Source organism: Schistocerca piceifrons, chromosome 8 (assembly GCF_021461385.2).
Source record: "Schistocerca piceifrons isolate TAMUIC-IGC-003096 chromosome 8, iqSchPice1.1, whole genome shotgun sequence".
NCBI lineage: Eukaryota > Metazoa > Arthropoda > Insecta > Orthoptera > Acrididae > Schistocerca > Schistocerca piceifrons.
The window spans coordinates 160,940,357-160,962,722 of record NC_060145.1 but is presented as its reverse complement, the minus strand read 5'-3'; the positions used below and the strand labels follow the sequence as shown (position 1 = coordinate 160,962,722).

General features: G+C 40.2%; 1 protein-coding gene across 8 annotated transcripts in view; it reads right to left on the bottom strand.

Moving 5' to 3' along the window:
- Positions 1-22,366, bottom strand: part of LOC124711709 (uncharacterized protein DDB_G0284459-like) — a 167,126-nt gene that overhangs the window by 71,345 nt on the left and 73,415 nt on the right. For 4 of the 8 annotated variants that reach the window (XM_047241912.1, XM_047241914.1, XM_047241919.1 and 1 more), the window contains exons 1-3: positions 2,133-2,259; positions 1,012-1,828; positions 784-927 (exon numbers count right to left, since the gene is read on the bottom strand). In XM_047241912.1, the coding sequence (XP_047097868.1) occupies positions 784-927; positions 1,012-1,828; positions 2,133-2,182 (1,011 nt within the window). In that variant the 5' untranslated portion in view covers positions 2,183-2,259. Of the gene's footprint in view, positions 1-783; positions 928-1,011; positions 1,829-1,918; positions 2,113-2,132; positions 2,260-22,366 lie in introns of those variants that run through there. The other 4 variants (XM_047241918.1, XM_047241915.1, XM_047241917.1 and 1 more) reach the window with 4 other exon arrangements.

Below are 22,366 nucleotides of genomic sequence, written 5' to 3'. Positions count from 1 at the left end.
TCATCAGTAGACAACAATATCAGACATACCGAGGTAAGTGCATTTGGACCTGTGCTGTTCATGACTTGTAAGCCCAAACTGGAATCTTAACTCACACTACTATCTCGATGTAGAACTCTATGGCAATATGAAATAGGATCATCAATTAGGCTCGGATAAATCTGAATTGGCAGATTCTTGAAAATAAAGATGCCAATTATACTGCAAAATCCTACCTTAAAAAGTTTCAATGACAAATATTAAGTGAGGAATATACCCCCTCCCCTCCCCCAAGTATGTAATCACTCTCAGAAAATTAGACTGATTACAACATGCACAGACACATTCAACATTGAGACATGGGACAATGGGAAATACTCTCTACCATGCACATAAGTGTTTCCAGAATATGAAGTGAAAATGGAAATGGCAAAGAAGGCACATAACAACATGCAGAGTCTACATCAATAAAAATATGAGAGACAAGTGAATTTAAACACTTTGAAATCTTCAGCATTTAAATTTCTTGTGTAATGAGCAAAATGAATACACGCAAGAAGGGGTAAAAGTATAACTAGTGAAGGGATGGAGATATTAACTGAAAGTCTGGACCACATGAGAGAGGGGGAGAGAGTGGGGGGGGGGGGGGGGGGAGAAAGAGAGAGACATTATTTGTAATCTAATATTCACACAGGCGTCTCCAGGTTATACAGAACACAACACACAGGTTTCCATAATACTCTTCCAATATAGAAAACGAGATAACTAATTAAATGAATAGCTGTTAACACTAAGCATATGTACCTGAGACAAACACACACTATTCTCAATGGAGCCTGAACTGTGCACCGTACTCATTTGTTCCGTACGGTCATAGGAACAAATTGTCTTCTGAGCTTCATCTCCACTTGCTGACTGCATTAAGCTTAACCCATTCTTTGATTCACTCTGTGGAATTATAAATTAAAGTTGGCATTAAAAGTGGAAAAACAAAGCAATGGTGTTTGCACAGATTACACCTGTTATACATACCTGTCCAGCATCAGCACTTGAAGCCTGCATAACTTGGATGTTTTCTGCATCATATGTTTTGACATCTCCTTGATGTATCAGATGAACAAGCTTCAGCTGTGTTTTGATGCTTTGTTTTGGTTTAGCTGTTGGCGTTGTAGAGTAGTCTAAACATAATTGGGTCAAAGACTTTGAAGACGATATCTTATTTTCACTTACTGAGCCATAACTCAAACTTTTTGTTCGTTTTTTGTAGAACCCTTTTGAACAGTCTGCACAACTGGCTCCAACTCGGTCTAACTTTGAAAGCGATGGGGTTCTTTGCCTTATATTTGGAGTAGAATGAATAAAAATTTTACCCTCGTCTCTAAAATGACTATCATCTTTCCTAGTGCCTTTTTTCTTGATAGTGCTACAGCTGCTAATATTCTTCAAATCATCACTTTGATCAGCCGACGGTCGAAATATCTGTTCAGCCTCCAATAACCACGACGATAGATTTGGTGTGCGAGAACCACTGCTGGGCCATTTCAGTTCACTTCTTGGCGTTGCCGAAGTCCGAGTTCTCTTGAAAATCTTTCTTGCAGGGGAGAAATCTAATTTCCTTTTTTCTGACAAACAAGAAGATTCAGCTGCTTCACTCACACTTTTGCGGCGTTCAGGAGTCCCTGCATCAAATACGTTGTCTACACTGCAGTCTTCAGAAAATGCTGATAAATCAGTCTCCACTAAATTTTCCTTTTCCTCATTCACGCGCTTTAACAAATTTTGCATGCGTTTTCTTTTGGCTTGCTTCTTATTATATGCCCGCCTTCTCCTTCCGCCGCCCATGCCGTATCTGAACAAAAGAAAGATTATAGATGAAATCTACGTGTATATAAACACAGCATATGTGCAGAAAAAGTTTTGCGACACAATCAGCTCGCACTTATGCAGACAATAACCGTACACCTCCTAATGCACACGAGTTTGCACAGCACTGGTTCCACTAGTACTGCACAACAAGTGGTTCAAATACACCGGCTCCCGCTCCCAGTGAATCACGTCATTCCGGCGATAGGCGCACATGTCATCTTTAAAAATAGAAATTCAAACTTTTCTGCGGGCGCAGGCCTGTTGTGATACAATACTAAAACCAGTACCTGTCCAAACTGCAAGTATTCATACCACAGAGACTGGAATTCGTGCACATGCAAGGAATGCAATATTATACACATATCTTGCATTTAAAACTACTCCAAAACTAGTGTGTATGTAGTGGCTACGAACGCACCAATAGAAAAGAAGAGAATTACAGATGCTGAGTCACAGATTTTGCACACAGGCTATCATCTCTAAAGTCCAAAAATTTTATCGATGACAACCTTCAAACGCTCAAAGGTACACGTGCGCAGTAGGGTGTGTTTCAATGCATCAGTATTTGGGAAATCTGTTGTGACTGAACGCAATGTGCTATCTTTTAAAAGCTATTACATCAAACAAGCAAGCTTAAATCCAGAATCGAAAACCGAAATTATCGCAAATAGTGAAAGTAAAAACAGGCATTATTATAAGTGTAAAGGCCCGTCCACACGCAACGATCTGTCTGCGCAAATGTCTGCGCACATCACATCTGCGCAGACAGATCGTTGCGCGTGAACAGAAGATTTGCACCAACCTGAGGTGTGTGCAAACCTGGAAGTTGGAGTTGGAGGTTTGAGCGAAACCTCTCAAATCTGTCGATTCAAACCACATCTGCGCAGACAAGTTGGAGCGTGTGGACAGGAGATCGTCGCAAATCTGGCGCGAAACAGCTGTTTGCTCAGTCTAGTGTTTGTATTTGTGTGCACAGGGCATTAAAATGGCTGATACTCGTCAGTGTTCTCGAGAGTTTGTAAGTGAATTCATTGAAATATACAGAAACCACCCATGTTTGTGGAAGATTAAAAGTAAAGAATATAGTGACCGAGACAAAAAGACAGCAGCATACAATGCTCTAATTGAAAAATTGCGGGCAGTTGGCGACTCGGCAAACAGAGAAACGGCAATAAAAAAATAATTTCGTTGCGAACTGGCGAAATTATTTGCGGATGGATGTCGAAACTTATAATTATCTCTTAAAGCATGTAACCCCTCATATTATGAGAAAAATACTTGTATGAGAAGGGAAATTTCTCCTCATGAACGCCTGGCAGTAACATTAAGATTCCTAGCAACAGGAAGGAGCTACAATGATTTGGAATTTTCATCTGCAATATCGAAACAAGCATTGAGTGAAATAATACCCAACACATGTGAAGCTATTTACGCTTTCCTGAAAGATGAGTTCATGAAGGCAAGTCAAGTAAATTAGTCTGTCAGCGAACTGTTTACCGAAAAGAGTTATCCAAAGTTCAGAAATCTAGAAGATCTGGTGTAGGAGTAGATCCAATATACCAGCCAACGTTATGGTATTTTGATCTACTTGGCTTTCTTAGTGATCAAGAAACGCCAAGACCAAGCAGGAGTACAACTGAAGATGAAATTGGAGTGCCAATGTGCGAGGAAATGGAACACGAGGTTATGTAAAACAAAACAGGTTCGCCCTGCAACTCTCGCAGTAAATTTACGTGACAAAACTGCTTTCGCTTTAGCAGCCACTGTCTGCACCATTTTGACCGCTTTCTCTGTTTCCTGCGGTTGGTCTGAATGTTTTTTGCAACACAAGTTGCGAACACAGACCACAACAGAACTTCCTCCATTTCTATTTTTCAAAATAACTGAATTAAATTTTGACGTTTTCGGGGAGCGTAGTCGCTTGTCACTGATATTTCTTTTCTACACCGACAGATGGCGGGAGAGTAGTAGATTGGGGTTTGTGTCGTGTGAACACACCAGATTTGCAGCGAACTTTTGCATGTACAGACATCTGCGCCGATGTCTGCGCAGACAGATCGTTGCGTGTGGACCGGGCTTAAAGCTTCAAAATATTTAATCAGGCACAAAGTAGGCACGTTCTCCCGTCAACGTAGAGTTCCCTTCCTATGGAAAATAACGATGATCCTATATTAAAAAACCGACGGAAGAAAACAAAAACGTTTGAACTAAAAAAAAAACACAGACTTCAATACATGACCCAAGAATGTCGTGATACCAGGTTTTTTATTCCTGAGACTGAAGACCCAGCTTCAGTGCGACGGGCTTTCTGGAGATCAAGAGCATTTCAGTTGAAAAGGAATAGATACTACAGATACCTTTATATCTCTCTTCATTGCTTGTACAAATCGACATCCTATACTAACCTGCAGTTTCTGCTGTCTAGCAAATTTTGGTTTCATAACCTGGGGCTGATTACAGTATTTTAAGGAGCTTAGAAATATTTCAGTGAAAACAAACTTTTACATACTAAAAAAGTACTTTAAGTTTGTTATTAATAGCCTCCTGTATGAGCTCTTATGAATTCTGGCAATCTGTTATACCACATTGAGCTGCTCGTATGTGGATTAGGTTTTTTACTTCTAACTGAAAAAACTGTGCTTATTTTTCGCGCTCTACTTACGTTTTTCTTAATATTTTGGTCATATTGTCGTGACTGTATACAAAAATATGATTAAGTTTCTATAAATCCAAGGATTATACAGTGACACATTCATTTGCAATAAGAGCATGACACCTGACCACCATCTATATCAGACTAGGTATCAGCGAACAGTTCTCTTTTGTGCCACCAGTATTCCGTTCAAGTAGACATCAGCAGCACACTTAGTAAAATCAAGAAGAGAATCAAAGAGAAGAAAATAAAAAGTTCTTCTGTGGTGGATACTACTACTACAAGGATACTTTGGCACTGTCATGATTACACAAGCAGTTCTGTGTCATATATGTAATGAATCCTTGCATCAAGGTATTACCCCACTGTGATTAAAATATACATCGTGAAACCTCTTTTCAAGAAGAGTGAAAACTGATGTCTCTAACTATTGTCCAGCCTACCTGTCAACAAATTTCTTCCAAGGCCATAGAGAAACAGGTGTTCAGAAGAACTGTTAATCTCCTGAAATCCACAACAGTCAGTCTAACAGAGGAACATTTACTGATAGTAATGGAATACTAGCTTCATCTAAGTGGGGTACAGTAAGCACTTGAATACCTCAAGGCTTGATGACAGGGCTGTGACAATTTCTTATAACTACAAATGACCTCCCACTCTGTTCTACTACACTGAGCAAGTTAATTCTTGTCAGTTTGATTTCTGACAAGGTCTCTCAGTAGGCACCAGCTGGAATCTAATGTTCCTATCGACTGTGTACCATCATATTTGATAAATAATGCGGAATTCTATGGATTAAGCAGAAAATTGGTGACATAGATTAAGTTTTATCTAACAGATAGGAAGCAGAGGGGAACAATTGCTGATAGTAATGGAATGCTAGCTTCATCTAGGTGGGGCACAGTTAGCACTTGAGTACCACAAGGCTAGATGACGGGGCTGTTGCAATTTCTTACATCTACAAATGACCTCCCACTCTCTTCTACTACACTGAGCAAGTTAATTCTTTCTGCAGATGATACCTTTCTTATACTGGATACCACTACATGGAAAAACCTGAAACCCTTCGCTGATAATGTATTTGATGGTACTCTCAACTGGTTTAGCTGTAACGGACTGTCTCTGAATTAAAAAAAAGTCATTATATAGACAGAAAGAACAACAGCACATATACACTGAAGAACCAAAGAAACTGGTACACCTGCCTAATATCGTGTAGGGGCCCGCGACCATGCAGAAGTGCCGCAACACGACATGACATGGACTGAGCTAAGGTCTCATGTAGTGCTGGAGGGAACTGACACCATGAAACCTGCAAGGCTGTCCATAAATCCGCAAGTATACAAGGGCGTGGAGATCTCTTCTGAACAGCACATTGCAAGGCATCCCAGATATGCTCAATAATGTTCATGTCTGGGGAGTTTGGTGGACAGCGGAAGTGTTTTAGTTCAGAAGAGTGTTCCTGGAGCCACTCTGTAACAGTTCAGGACGTGTGGGGTGTCGCACTGTCCTACTGGAATTGCCTAAGTGAGTCGGAATGCACAATGAACATAAATGGACGCAGGTGATCAGACAGGATTCTTGCTTACATATCGCCTGTCAGAGTCGTCTCTAGACGTATCAGTGGTCCCATAACACTCCTCCTGCACACACCCCACACCATTATGGAGCCTCTACCAGCCTGAACAGTATCAAGGATCCCATATCACTCCAACTGCACACGCACCACGCCATTACACAGCCTCCACCAGCTTGGAAAGTCACCCACTGACATGCAGGTCCATGGACTCATGATGCTGTCTCCATACCCATACACGTCCATCCATTAGATACAATTTGAAACGAGACTCGTATAACCAGGCAACATATTTCCAGTCAGCAACAGTCCAATGTCGGTGTTGACAGGCCCAGGAGAGGCGAAAGCTTTCTGTTGTGCAATCATCAAGGGTACACAAGTGGGTCTTCGGCTCTGAAAGCTCATATCGATGATTTTCTGTTGAATGGTTCGCATGCTGACACTTGTTGTCGGCCCAGCATTGAAATATGCAGCAATTTTCGGAAGGGTTGCACTTCTGTCATGCTGAATGATTCTCATCAGTCGTCGTTGGTCCCGTTCTTGCAGGATCTTTTTCCGGCCTTGGTGATGTTGAAGATTTGATGTTTTACCAGACTCCTGATATTCACAGTACACTCGTGAAATGTTCATGCGGGAAAACCCCCACTTCATCGCTACCTCGGGGAAGATGTGTCCCATCGCTCATGGCTGAATGTAACACCATATTCAAACTCACTTAAATCTTGATAACCTGCCGTTGTAGCAGAAGTAGCTGATCTAAAAACTCTGACAGACACTTGTTTTATATAGACGTTGCTGACTGCAGCGCTGTATTTTGCCTGTTTACATGTTTCTGTATTTGAATACACAAGCCTATATCAGTTTCTTTGGCGCTTCAGTATATATAAAATGTAATGGACAATAAATACAGCAGGTGGACTCTGCTAAGTTACTGGGAATGTATATCTATAGTAAGCTAGTTTAGCACCTGCAGCTTCGCTTGCATAGACTATATGATCTGCACAGATTTTTTTGTTCTGTATTTCTTTAGTATAACTTTTATGCCACTGATCATGTGTAAATCTACACACTATACAAAGAATTAGTTAGTCTTAGCATGGCTGTCAGTCTTTGCATAATTAAAGTCTTCGAAGAGGTCCAATTTAATTTCATACGGCAAGTTAAAAAAAAGAGAGACAAGTTGGATAAATGGTTCTATTATTACTAAAACTAATGTGACTCTGAATTCTCTCATCTAAAATGGATATTCCTGTACATGGAATTGCATTTAAATTTGTGACTGATTTGTCACAGGAATGATTAGGTTGTGTAATAATTACAGCAAAACGAACTTTGTAAACTTATAGCAGCCCTACTGAAAAAATTAAAATATTAAAAATCCGTTTCTTTTTTATGCAGTTGTGGCATCTGATTTCTCCTGGTGACTGTTAAATAGCTTTATTTGCCTTAATTCTCATTTGTAAGACCTTTTACCCTTTTCATGTTAATTAACATCATAGAAGCATTGTCTTTTCTGAATGTACTTCTGACCAAAAAAGTGATTCTGCTTTCATAATGATCTATTTTCAATAACACTCCTCATCCCCTCTTTCACCCCCTTAGGGATTCAATTTCCAAAACCACTGAAAAAATATTTTTTATTGAATTTTCTAAAACACAGAAACTTTTTTTTTTTTTTTTTTTGGAGAAGTCAAATTCCTGTTTTCATTGATGTAATTTTAAAAATGCTATACCAGTTCTTTAATAATTTATTTTCTGAAAAATCTTTCATTCAATATTTCATTCCCTTAGGGGAAACGAAATATCTATATTCATAGTTCTACCTTCATCATTATATTTTCATAAAAAAATTTTATCCCTGAAATCAGCCACAGGAGTCGAAGTTCCAAAAACATTGAAACACATATTCTTCTATTTGTAACTGAGAAAAAATATAAATTTTTATAATTTTAGCTTCAAAAATGCTTTCATAATGAACTATTTACATAAAACTTTCATTCCCTATTTCACCTCCCTTAGTGGTTGAATTTACAAAACAGTGAAACCTGTGTTTTTTTTAATACTGAGAAGCCAAAAGAAGTTTTCTTAGACTTAGCTTTAAAAATGGTTTCATAATGAAACTTGTCATCCCCTATTTCACCTCCTTTGGGGTTGTATTTCAAAGAACACTGAAACATGCTCTTTTTTATTTCCAACTGAGATGTCAGATACAGATTTTTATAGATGTAGGTTTGAAAGTGTTATAGTAGTTCTTTAATAATGGATTATTTTCAAAAACGTTTCACCCACTATTTCACCCACTTAGGAATCAAATTTCCAAAAATGCTGAAATATGATTTTTTTTAAATTTCTGATTGAGAAAATTGCCTTAATAGCATCATATTTTCAGAAAATTCTGCATAGCCTATTTAGCCCTCTTAGTGATGTAATTTCGACAAATGCCTTCTTAAACAGTGCTTACATATTAGATCAACACCCTCTCCAAATTTCTAGTTTCTATCTTAACGGTTGTGACTGGTTAATAGTATGTCAGTCAGTCAGTCAGGACTTTTTCCTTTTATACATAGAGATTAAACTGGTCCTGCCATATCCTATATCTGACAAAAAGATTTCAAACTGGTCCCATCATATCCTAGATCTGACAAAAAAGACTTCATTCTGAAATTCTTATTTTTTGCATAACTGCATCATCTGCGCATAAGGATGCCACCAGAGCTACTTACTTAGGGTATTTACATGCTCTATTATATTACAAAAAGAAGTATGAGTTCTCAAAGTGAGTTATGCCGTATTAGTGGTGCTCACCACACACACACACTTGCAGGAATCTACTGCAGAAACTATAGGTTCTAACACTTACATCTTAGTATTTCCACCTAGTATACTTCATTAAAAAGAATTGCTCTTTTTTTTCAAAAGCAGTAGCGTCTATCATGGTCAGAATATGAGGTGAAAACTGGACTTACAGAATAACGGGACATGTTTCGCCCTTGAGGAGAAAGGTGTAAATTATTCAGGCAACGAAGGTTTTGAATGCTTACCCACTGTCATCAAAAATCTTTTTCTTGAAATACCAGAATTAGAGCAAACTGAAAGAATACCTGGCACAAAAGTCATTCCACTCAATTAATTAGTATTTTTGCATAAATGAGTTGCACAAGTGTGGTTTCGTTGTATAAATGGGATGCCCCTTTAGAGCAAGTACAAATGTAAATTATTTTAAGTAAGTTTTTGAAAAGAGCCACAAGTTGCACTTTGTATTTTTTTGTTTCCTGGTATTTTCAAAAACTTAAGTTTTAACAGCCATTCTCCATGTAACCAATGCCTGCTTCTGATAATTTTTTTTTTCAGTAAAATATATCATATTGATTTTGAAGTATTAATATATGACTCATAAGAAAATCCCATAGTGTATTTGCAAATCTGATATCTTGTTGTGTTATTTTCCTTATTTATTTTCACCCTATTGTGTGGTTACATTAAAGGAATACGTATTTCATGAATCTACCACATTATACTCTACTACAGATTACTGAAAATTTTATAAAATGATCTTGACTCAACTTGTAAATACTTTTATATCCTAGCAACTCTAATACTGTTGGGACCAATGGAAACAGTAATAAAATAAAACGAAACAACTTGCATGTCTATCACACAACTTATAAGTAACAAAATTGTCCCATAGGACAATATTTTTGTCATTTTTTTACGTACACTTTGTGCAGCTGATTAAGCAAGTATAAAGCACTGCTTATTTTTCTGTACAACAAATTTCCATAGTTTTCCTACAGAAGCTTGTCATTCATGTGCAGGCCAAGAAATTTACAGTGTTCATTGTCTGTACACGAAATTCTACAAAATTTCCTATACATTTGTAGTATGTGTAGCCTGCTTTGAAATCCAATAACTGTGATTTTACGATGCCGAGTTTCAGGTCCCGGTTACTACAATATCTAATAATTTCTGATGATTGAAAAACGTGTTCTCTCCTTCTCATTGCCACAAGAAAAAGGCAGAGAAGCGTTGTCAGCGTAAGTAATTACACAGGAATGAGAATGTTGTACAATGTCATTTACAAATATGATAAAAATAAATGATTTCAATTGCAGGACATAAATATATAGCCACTTCGGCTCCACAAAATTTTGTCAATTGACCACAGTTTCGATTGCACTAGGGCAATCTCCATCAGAATAAAAAGTTACATGGAATACATATAATCACACCATGGTTTAAAACTTCTGAGCAAAAGTGCTCTTGTCAAACAGAAATGTCATAGGAATAAAAGCTAAAATGTAAAATTATAGTATTACTGTAAACCAGAAGAAATACTCCATGTTATACTTTCATATTTTAGCTTTTATTTCTATGATATTTCTGTTTGATGTGAGCACCTTTGCTCAGACGTTTTAAACCATGGCGTGATTACACATATTCCATGTAACTTTTTATTCTGATGAAGATTGCTCTAGTGCAATCGAAACTGCGGTCAATTGACAAAATTTTGTGCAACCAAAGTGGCTGGATATACGTCCTGAAATTAAATAGTGTACAACTGATGGTTCACAGCCAACCAAATGTTTAAAATTTCTAAATGGTTTCAGTATTGACTTAATTACCATGGGACTGGAGATAATTTCAAAACACACATTACTGAGAACAGTCGTAAAGAGACACCCTTCATGACCCTAATGAAAAGCTTTTGGACTATTTGTGGCAAAAGTGATTATGCCTGTCTGGACAATATTACAACAAATTTAAATAGTTGGGAGTAAAACATTAGTGTGATCAAGCCAACAGGAAACAACCATGAAGGCAGCGACCAGGTTTTTATGTATCGCCAGTGAAATCACCACCACACCAAAAATATCAAGGGAACGAAAATGGACTGCACACTTGCACAAACAGCGAGGATTCATCCAGTCTCAAGAAAAACTAACAGGTGCCACTGAGGATGTATTGAATACATGAATATTTGGGTGGATCTTCCAAAATTTTTGTTAAATTTTCTGGGGCTACCACCCTGATTGATTTCATTGCATGTAAAAATGAGCTGTGTGAAATTTGGGGTCCGTGGGATAACAGGATGAGGAGCCCTCTTGGCCTACAAAATCTGAAAAATCATGGAAAAAATAAAACTATAAGCTTTGCAAAATGCTGCTTCTGCATGATAAATTCGTTCATTATCTAATGCAGGACGACTGTTTACTTTATTTTCGCTAGCTAAATAATTTCTTTTTTCGCAGATCACATTGTCCGGGTGACCCCAAGATAGGTAGCGAAAATGTAAAGCAAGCCATGCTGTTCCTTTTTACAACTCAATCTGGACCACCCTTAAAGGCTTTTAATTTTTAAGGGAAGGTAGCAACCGTAGGACATACAGTATTTTCCATTAAAGGAGATAACATACTTGGTTATTACTTGCAAGGAATAACTGGAAGTAAACTGCCGTGGGTAAAATAAATGGTTACATTTTGCATATGTGTAAATTATCTGTGTATCAAAGTGCCACACAAGCTGTGTGGAAAGACAGGAGCTATAAAACTGTATGCCAAAGTTAGGAACTCCAAAATTATGCTCTAAGAGCGTTGGAGGAACTGGAGAGCACGGTGTATGCTAATGCTTTGAAGATCATTATTATTGAAGTACATACTTGGATTTTGATCAGTCAACGATTGAAGGAAAGGTCAAGGGTGGTGCCTGAAATCAATGATTCTGATATCTTGTACTCGACTTCAGAAACACTGAAAAATCGTTAACGCCATCTGTCGTGTCCTGTTCTGTATATGTGGCTACTTTTGATATTAAATATTTTTCCTCAATAAAACCAAAAATGTTCATTGAACTGAATCATGACAAAAACTAATGTCTTTAACAATAAATAAATAAATACAAAATGTGTACACTTCAAATACAAATCATTTGTCTGCAAATGAATTTTCAGGTTTTATTAATGTCGTGACATATTCCTATAGACAGGGTGAAGCTGAGTATTTCCGGAATATTTTCTGAGTATTTTGGTACTAGGGACCTGTGGTCTGCAGTAGCTTGTTACAGAGTTAACAGCATTTAATATGATTTCTTGACCCCATTTATCTGAATTGTAATGAAAATATATGTACAACAATGCGAACGTCGACGGTCAGCGCCGTGTGTGTTGTTTGGAAGCAAACTTGTTCCACTCAATTAGGGTATCTGCTACTGACAACAACACCCACTTCATGACTTCGTTCTCAAGCTTGTAATCAGTAGAGCCCCAGGAGGGGGAATTAGCATCAGTAGTTGTTTCTGTTTGTACAGAGTGTTTAGTGTTTTCTCACGAGATTCTGAAAAGTGAATAATATTTGTGTTTTTGTCTGTCGTGATTAGTGTTTGATTACATTTTCTATATTCCTGTGTTGCTGTTTCGCGCATTAGCTTTTGTGTGAGCTGACTTTTTTGTATAGCTTCACGTCGCCATTAAGGCATTAGAGCTACTGTTGCAAATAGTACGTGTGTCTCATGTCGGCACCAGAGCGCCTTTTTCTTGGGCTCTGAGGCCATCCACAGTTTGTACAGGCGGCTGGTGGATGAGATTAAGGCTCGCTTTCGGTGTGGGTTTACTATTTTCAGTATTGTACCAAGAACTAGTCGGGGACCTTAGAGATGGAAAGTCTCAACCAGAGGATCCATCGTCTTTGTGACGGTCTTGGCTGCAGATTTCTAAACCTGCGTTACGATGTGCGGAATTGTCGGAGATCTCTCGATAGGTCAGGTGTTCATCACCCAGCGGGAGTAGCTAATCAGATAACAGGGTAAAGAAATCAGATCGTATAAAAAGTGAAGATACTTCAAACATAAAAATTTTAACTGTCAATAGTCGAAGCATTAGCAATTTGCGGCTGTTTGCTGATGATGCTGTGGTGTATCGGAACGTGTCGTCGGTCGGTGACTGTATTGGCAGGATGAATGAGACAGAATTTGTTTTTGGTGTGACGTATGGTAGCTTTGTCTAAATGCAGAAATATGTAAGTTAATGCAAATGAGAAGGAAAAAAATTCTCTAATGTTCGAATACAGTACAGTGGTGTGCTGCTTGACACAGTCATGTGGATTAAATATCTAGACACAACATTAAAAAGCAATATGCAATGGAATGAGCAAGTAAGGTCGTTAGGAGGAAAGGTGAATGGTCGACATCGGTTTGTTGAGAGAATTCTAGGAAACTGTAGCCCACCTATGAAGAATATCGAATGTGGAACACTAGTGAAACCCATTCTTGAGTACTACCCGAGTGTTTGGGATCCACATCAGGTCGAACCAAAGGGAGGCAGCGAAGCAATTTAGATGTGTGTTGGTATATTTGTTACTGGCCGGTCTGATAAATCCGTGAGTACTATGGTGATACTCTGTGAATTCAAATGGGAATCCCTGGAGGGAAGATAATGTTCTTTTCGCAAAATACTACTGAGAAAATTTAGAGAAAGGGCATTGTGCGGAAAGAGTCTACTGCCTCCAATGTATTTTTGACATAAAGATCACGATGACAAGATAGAGAAATTAGGGCTCGAACGGAAGTATACAGACAGTCATTTTTCCTTAGCTCCATCTCCAAGTGGGACAGGAACGAGAATGACCAGTAGTGGCACAAGGTACACTCCGCCACCCAGTGTGGTGGCTTGCGGAGTATGTAGAGGTAGATGCAGTGTTAGTTGTACATTAATAGTGATACACAACACTTCAGATAGGTTTATCGATGGATGACTAGTTGGTCAGTATGCATCTTGTGTCTGGGCCAGTGAACGCAGCAGAAGGGCAATACAGATACACTACACTGAACTGTTTCCTCAGTACCGTTAAGAGGTTGGGGCTGAGAGGTGACGGAGAAAACAGCTGCATGAAGGTCAGGGTGGAGCAATGCTTTCTTCGTCTGGACATGTGTTGGGAGTGGTTGTGGTGACTGTAAGCGAGTGGCAGACCGCTAGTAAGACATCCCTGGACAAATTAGGCTTTTATTAATGTTAGGTATAGAGTCTGGTAGCCGCTGGTGTAAGTCGTTAGCCCTGGGGTGATGTTGTGAGCAACAGAAGCTCAGCAAGCCGCTGTGTTCAAGACTGCCTGGGCAGTGGCGTGCATAGGCAACATCACTCATTGATGTCAGCAAGACAACAGTAGCTGACAGGGATCATGCACTGTGGCTGACGAGTGACAACTACAAACTTGCTGGTTGCCTGGCTCATGCCATAGAATACAGCACAGGGAAGGAAAGTACTCAAACTATCGCCCCCAGGATGAGCGACTTCAAAGGTGTGAGCTCACCCTGGGTAGTGGGCAGCAACATGGTGCCCCAAAAGTATGGGATTGCAGTGACAGAGCAGCCAACAGCTACCACTCCTAACTTGCACACATATCCCATCAAGGAGGTGGACACACTCAGGAGGTAGTCACCCAGAAGGTGACTTGCTGGTCTAAAGATGCTGCCATGTAGTCCACAAACAATCTTCCGCTCAGGCAAATGCTTGCAGTTGCTGGAGCTTAAGTCCAGAGCATGTGACAAGCTGAATGCTAGTATACTGCGGACAGTCTTCGTCCCAAAGTTGGAAGCTGCTGCTGGTGGCATAGCTTGGCGTTATGTGAATACCTGAATACTGTCTTAAAACATCTGAGCACACTTAAAGAGAGGGTCTGATTCAAGTACTATTTATGAGAACCAGTCCAGCTAGCGTTCGCCTCTATCTAGCACTTCCAACCAAAAACGAAAACAAGTTACCATGCTCGCTCGTCTCTGTGATCATAATTTTACTACTTTTCTCGCCTGGTCTGACTTTCTGGAAGCCCTACTGTAGCTAGAAGGTGCCTCAACTTCGTTTTTTAGAAGCGGTGGTGGGAGTTTATTGTACTGTCGATGTACTGAATAAGTACTCTATCAGCGCGAACTGGATATTGGAACATCCTTCAGTTTACATTCAGGTGCTCCGTCTGTAGATACATAAACTAATAATTCCTTGACTTGTTTACATTTTCTACACTTTCTTCATCGCCGGTAAGAATGTCACATTCAGGTATGTGTCCATGATATCTACACATTCACAGAGTGCTAACTAATATGCTACAACATCTTTACAAAGATTTTGCAAGCTGGCTATGAACTTCATCTGTCATTACCTGTGCAGGACGTGTGATTGTCATATTTGATAACAGCACCACATGATCTGTCAACCTCGAGTGGTTGCTACAACTACCACGCATTCTTTTATTAAATTGCTATCTACATCTATATTCCGCAAACCAACGTGAGATGCTTAGCAGAGAGTACATCCCATTGTGCCAGTTATTAGGGTTTCTTCCTGTTCCATTCATGTATGGAGCGCAGGAAGAATTATTGTTTGAATGCCTCTGTGCATGCAGTAATTATTCTAATCTTATCCTCACGATCCCTGTGTGAGCGATACAATGGGGGTTGTACTATACTACTAGAGTCATCATTTAAAGCCAGTTCTTGAAACTTTATTAACAGGCTTTCTCGGGATAATTCAGGTCTATCTTCAAGAGTCTGCCAGTTCAGTTCCTTCATTAGCTCTGTGGCACTCTCCCATGGGTTAAATAAACCTGTGACCATTCGTGCTGCCCTTCCCTGTAAACGTTCAATATCCCCCACCTGATATAGGTCCCACACACTTGAGTAGTATTCTAGAATGGGTCACATGAGTGATTTGTAAGCAATCTCCTTTGTAAATTGATTGCACTTCACCAGTATTCTGCTAATAACAGAAGTCTATCATCTGCTTTACTCAAATTTGAACGTATGTGATCATTACATTTAATATCAGAACGAAGTGTTACACTCAGGCATTTGTATGAATTGACCGAGTCCAACGTATATTCGTTGATATTATCGTCATAATCTACATCTACATCTACATGGATACTCTGCAAATCACATTTAAGTGCTTGGGAGAGGGTTCATCGAACCACCTTCACAAGTCTCTTATTATTCCGATCTCGTACAGCGCGCAGAGAGAACGAACACCTATATCTTTCCGTAAGAGCTCTGATTTCCCTTATTTTACCGTGGTGATCATTTCACCCTATGTAGGTCGGCGTCAGCAAAATATTTTCGCATTCTGAGGAGAAAGTTGGTGATTGGAATTTCGTGAGAAGATCCCGTCGCAACGAAAAACGCCTTTCTTTTAATGATGTCCAGCCCAAATCCTGTATCATTTCTGTGACACTCTCTCCCATATTTCGCGATAGTACAAAACGTGCTGCCCTTCTTTGAACTTTTTCGATGTACTCCGTCAGCCCTCTCTGGTAAGTATCACACACTGCGCAGCAGTATTCTAAAAGAGGACAGACAAGCGTAGTGCAGGCAGTCTCCTTAGTGGATCTGTTACATTTTCTAAGTGTTCTGCCAATAAAACGCAGTCTTTGTTTACCCTTCCCCACAACATTTTCTAAGTGTTCCTTCTAATCTAAGTTGTTCGTAATTGTAATACCTAGGAATGTAGTTGAATTTACGTCTTTTAGATTAGTCTGATTTATAGTGTAACCGAAGTTTAACGAATTCCTTTTAGCACTCATGTGGATGACCTCACACTTTTCGTTATTTAGGGTCAACTGCCAATTTTCGCATCATTCAGATATCTTTTATAAATCGTTTTGCAATTTGTTTTGACCTTCTGAAGACTATTAGTCGACAAACGACAGCGTCATCTGCAAACAACCTAAGACGGCTGCTCAGATTGTCTCCCAAATCGTTCACATAGATAACGAACAGCAAAGAGCCTATTATAAATCACTTCTGTTTTTTCTCTGAGCACTGTGCGACTTAACTTCTGAGGTCATGAGTCGCCTAGAACTTAGAACTAATTAAACCTAACTAACCTAAGGACATCACACACATCCATGCCCGAGGCAGGATTCGAACCTGCGACCGGAGCGATCGCTCGGCTCCAGAGTGTAGCGTCTAGAACCGCACGGTCACTCTGGCCGGCTCACTTCTGTTTTACTCAATGACTTCCTGTCATTTACTACGAACTGTGACCTCTCTGACAGGGAATTACGAATCCAGTTACATAACTGAGACGATATTCCATAAGCACGCAATTTCACTACAAGCCGCTTGTGTGGTACAGTGTCAAAAGCTTTCTGGAAATCCAGAAATCGGACTCGATCTGAAATCCCTTGTCAATAGCACTCAGCACTTCATGTGAATAAAAAGCTAGTTGTGTTTCACAGGAACGATGTTTTCTAAACCCATGTTGACTGTGTGTCAGCAGACAGTTTTCTTCGAGGCAAGTCGTAATGTTTGAACACAATATATGTTCCAAAATCCTGCTGCATATCGACGTTAACGATATGAGCCTCTAATTTAGTGGATTACTCCTACTACCTTTCTTGAATATTGGTGTGACCTGTGCATTTCCAATCTTTGGATACGGACCTTTCGTCAAGCGAACGGTTGTATATGATTGTGAAGTTGGTTTCCATACTCTGAAAGGAACCTAATTGGTATAAAGTCTGGACAAGATGCTACGTTTTTTAGTTTGGTGATTGCATTTCTGAACGTTTACAGCAAGTATCCAAGCTCTGCGCCACCGTGAAATCTTATCAAGATCTGACTGAATATTTATGCAGCTTCTTTATGATATTACGTCATTATAGATATCTGCATAATCTGCAAAAACCAAGATTTTACTGTTAATATTTTCTGCACGGTCATTGATATACAACATGAACAGCAAGGGTCCCAACGCACTTCCCTGGGCCACACCCAAAGTTACTTCTACATCTGACGATGACTCACCATCCAAGATAAAAGATTCTGTCCTCTCTACCAAGAAGTCCTCAATCCCATCAGAAATTTCACTTGATACTCCATGTGATCCTACTTTTGATATAAGTGTAGGTGGGGTACTAAGTCAAATGCTTTTCGGAAGACAAGAAATACAGCATCTACCTGACTGCCTTGATCCAAAGCTTTCAGTATATCATGAGAGAAAAGTGCGAGTTGGGTTTCACATGATCGATGTTTTCTAAATCTATGTTGGTTTCCATTGAGGACGTCATTCTGTTCAAAACACCTCATTACATTTGAGCTTAGAATATGTTCTAAGATGCTACAACAAATCAATGCCAAGGACTGAAAGGTAGTTTTGTGGATCACATTTATGACCCATCTTAAAGACGGTTGTGACCTGTGCCTTTTTCCAAGAAATGGGCACAGTGTTTTGTTAGTGGGCTCTACCATAGATTATAGTTAAAAGAGGGGCTAACTCAGTCACAAATTCAATATACAATGTGACAGGGATTCCATCGGGGCCTGGAGCTTTGTTCAGTTTTAACGATTTCAGCTGTTTCTGAACACCATTAACACTACTACTTATTTCATTCATCTTTTCAGTAGCAAGAGGGTTAAATTGGGGCAATTTCCCTGGGTTTTCTTTTGCAAAGGTACATTTGGAAACGGAATTAAGCATTTCAGCTTTTGCTTTTCTACACTCAATTTCAGTTCCCGTCTCATCCGTTAGAAACTGGACACTAACTTCGGCCTTTACATACGACCAGAATTTCTTTGGGTGCTCTGAAAGATCACTTGACAATATTCTACCAACGGTTGTCATTGCAGGCGTCACACGTTACTCCTTTGACAGCCAAGTGCGTATCATTCAGCATCTCTCTATGTGCAGCCCAATGTTTTATTTTATACCTATTATGCAGTAATCTCTGTTTAGAATTTTCTTTACAGTGACTGTATACCATGGAGGTCTCCCATTATGAACTGTTCCACTGGGTACGTATCTATCCACTCCATGGTCAACTATTCTTTTAAACTTGAGCTGGAGTTCCTCTACATGCCCCTGCTCTGTGGTGAAAGTTTCGAGTTCCTCACTCGCATATGACCTTACTGATTTTTTAATCTAATATACCGCTCATATATATCTTGCTGCTTCTTTTAGTTGTCCTTTGTACTTAGGTACAACCGCATCATGGTCACTGATACCAGTTTCGATGTGGGCGTCCTCAAAGAGGCCATGTATGTCTATTTGTTGCCATTAAATCCAGTATATTTCCACCATGAGTGGGGTTCCTAACTATCCCTCTACATAGTTTTCAGAGAGTAAAGTTTCACAGGATGTCTTATCGTACCCACCACTAACAAAATTTTCCCAATTAATTGTTGGATGATTTAAGTCGCCACCGATGATTACAGTAAGGCTGAGGAACTTACGTACAAGTGAACTGAGGTTTTCTCTAAAGTTTTCGGTTACATCGGGAGATGAGTGTGGCGGGCGATAGAAGGATCCAATTATTTTATGGTAACCCTTGATACTGGGTCTTCCCCAAACAATCTCACATGCAGCTTCAGTTTCTACCTCCGTGGATCTGAGCTTCTTGTCTACTGCAACAAATACACTACCACAATTTGCCATTTGTCTGTCCTTTCGATATTCACTTAAATTTCCGCCAAAAATCTCAATGCAATCAATATCAGGTTTCAACCAGCTTTATGTAACTAGTATTATGTGAGCTTCACTGCTTTTCATGAGCGCCTCAAACTTTGGCACTTTGTTGGGAGTGCTTCAGTAGTTCACCATTAGGATTTTCATACTCTCACCTGGGGGAGGCATTTCTTTTGATTTTACGCTGATAATTCTAGGTTTCCTACAGCTATCGTTATCTAGATTGGATGGAGAGCTGGCTAACCTAAAAAACCCTTGTGTGCACTCCACACACAGTCAGCTACCTGATGTGAGGTGCACATCTGCCCCATTTAAGAGGACCCTACAGTTCTCAACCCTGTAGCGCAAGTCCTGGACGTTGCAACCTAGATTGTCACAGAACTTTCGAAGCCTCTGGTTTAGTCCTTCCACTCGATCTCAGAACCAAAGGCCCACGATCAGTTCTGGGCACAAAGTTGCAAATTGTGAACTTCATTGTAACTCTATGCGCAATGCTGGTCTTCTCAACCTTCCTGTCAGTCGCTGGAATGACCGAAGAGTGACCTCGGAGCCTAGACGACAAGGATCATTTGTTCCAACATTGCCACATTCTGCAGTCGGTTGCACCGTGTTCCCTCAATGGCTGCTGGAATAGCCTCTTCAACATGCTGAATGAGGCCCCCGTGCATATACACTGAGTGCATCTCGTGTACTTTCTTGTCCCTTGCTACCATTTCCCTGAAGGGTGCCATAATTCGCTGTATGTTGGAACTGCCGACCCAGAAAATATCAGATACAGGCTCGCAGGTAGATGCCATTCTCCTTGACTTCCGGAAGGCGTTAGATACAGTTCCGCACTGTCGCCTGATAAACAAAGTTAGAGCATACGGAATATCTGACCAGTTGTGTGGCTGGATTGTAGAGTTTTTAGCAAACAGAACACAGCATGTTGTTCTCAATGGAGAGACGTCTACAGACGTTAAAGTAACCTCTGGCGTGCCACAGGGGAGTGTTATGGGACCATTGCTTTTCACAATATATCTAAATGACCTAGTAGATAGTGTCGGAAGTTCCATGCGGCTTTTCGCGGATGATGCTGTAGTATACAGAGAAGTCGTAGCATTAGAAAATTGCAGCGAAATGCAGGAAGATCTGCAGCGGATAGGCACTTGGTGCAGGGAGTGGCGACTGACCCTTAACACAGACAAATGTAACGTATTGCGAATACATAGAAAGAAGGATCCTTTATTGTATGATTATATGATAGCGGAACAAACACTGGTAGCAGTTAGTTCTGTAAAATATCTGGGAGTATGAGTATGGAACGATTTGAAGTGGAATGATCATATAAAGTTAATTGTTGGTAAGGCGGGTGCCAGGTTGAGATTCATTGGTAGAGTCCTTAGAAAATGTAGTCCATCAACAAAGGAGGTGGCTTACAAAACACTCGTTCGACCTATACTTGAGTATTGCTCATCAGTGTGGGATCCGTACCACGTCGGGTTGACAGAGGAGATAGAGAAGATCCAAAGAACAGCGGCGCGTTTCGTCACAGGGTTATTTGGTAAGCGTGATAGCGTTACGGAGATGTTTAGCAGACTCAAGTGGCAGACTCTGCAAGAGAGGCGCTCTGCATCGCAGTGTAGCTTGGAAGTCCAGGTTTCGAGAGGGTGAGTTTCTGGATGAGGTATCGAATATATTGCTTCCCCCTACTTATACCTCCCGAGGATATCACGAATGTAAAATTAGAGAGATTCGAGCGCGCACGGAGGCTTTCCGGCAGTCGTTCTTCCCGCGAACCATATGCGACTGTAACAGGAAAGGGAGGTAATGCAGTGGCACGTGAAGTGCCCTCCGAAACACACCGATGGGTGGCTTGCGGAGTATAAATGTAGATGTAGATTAATAGACCCGCACCATTTTGCATTTGCAGCCTCTTGACGCCTGGCAAAACACGTTTCCCCAAAGCAGGTGAAGTGAGTCCCACTGCGCCAGTTTCAGTTTCAGTGAAAGACAGCATCTCAGACTTGTCGGTTAGGGGGATTGGTCCAACACTCTGAGTCCTCCCGGACCCCTGTCCACCCTCTACAGGACGCCTCGACCTACCACTGACACGCCACTTGCAGTGAGGTGGACGAGTAATGACAGACCCTGTACTTTCACTATCTGTGAAAGGGTGCAAAAACTTCACCAACAGTATTGCAATTTTGTAGCTCATCTGCAAGGCATACTCACCTAATTTTTGTTGCTGTTCCTCCTCCACTTTAGAAAGATTCCTATAAAATTTTAAAACCTCCTGTACACTTTCAGGTCATTCACATTTTCCGTTTCCGTATTGTCTGACGTGGTAAGATGTTCAGTGCCTTTGTGAATTCAACTTTCTGAAAGTATTCAATGTCTTTGTTGCACAATCCTGACTCGTCACTGCTGCTATTAGATGACGGCGCTGTCAAAACCGACCCTCTCCTATTTCACAGTTGGCGATTATCATGTACTGTGACAACCACATGATGTACGCGCACTTATCCCACTCCCCAATTAGCCACAATTGCTCTGCTCGCGAGCAAGAGCCTGAGCAAGCGAAAGTGCTTAGGCTCAGAATCAGCGAGTTGTTAAACCCTGTTGTAAAAAGTAACAGCTCCAGTAGAGCACACCCAAAATTAACTTTACATCACGCAGCCTAAAATACTGCTCGACTGTGTAGGATCCATGCAAAATAGAATTAACTTAGGAAATTGAATGTATGCAAAGAATGGCAGTAGAAATGGTCACAGGCTTGTTGGACCCTTGGGAGAGCATCGCAGAGATGCTGAAAAATCTCTACTGGCATAAAGCTTGAAGATAGGATTAACTATAAAGATGCATATCC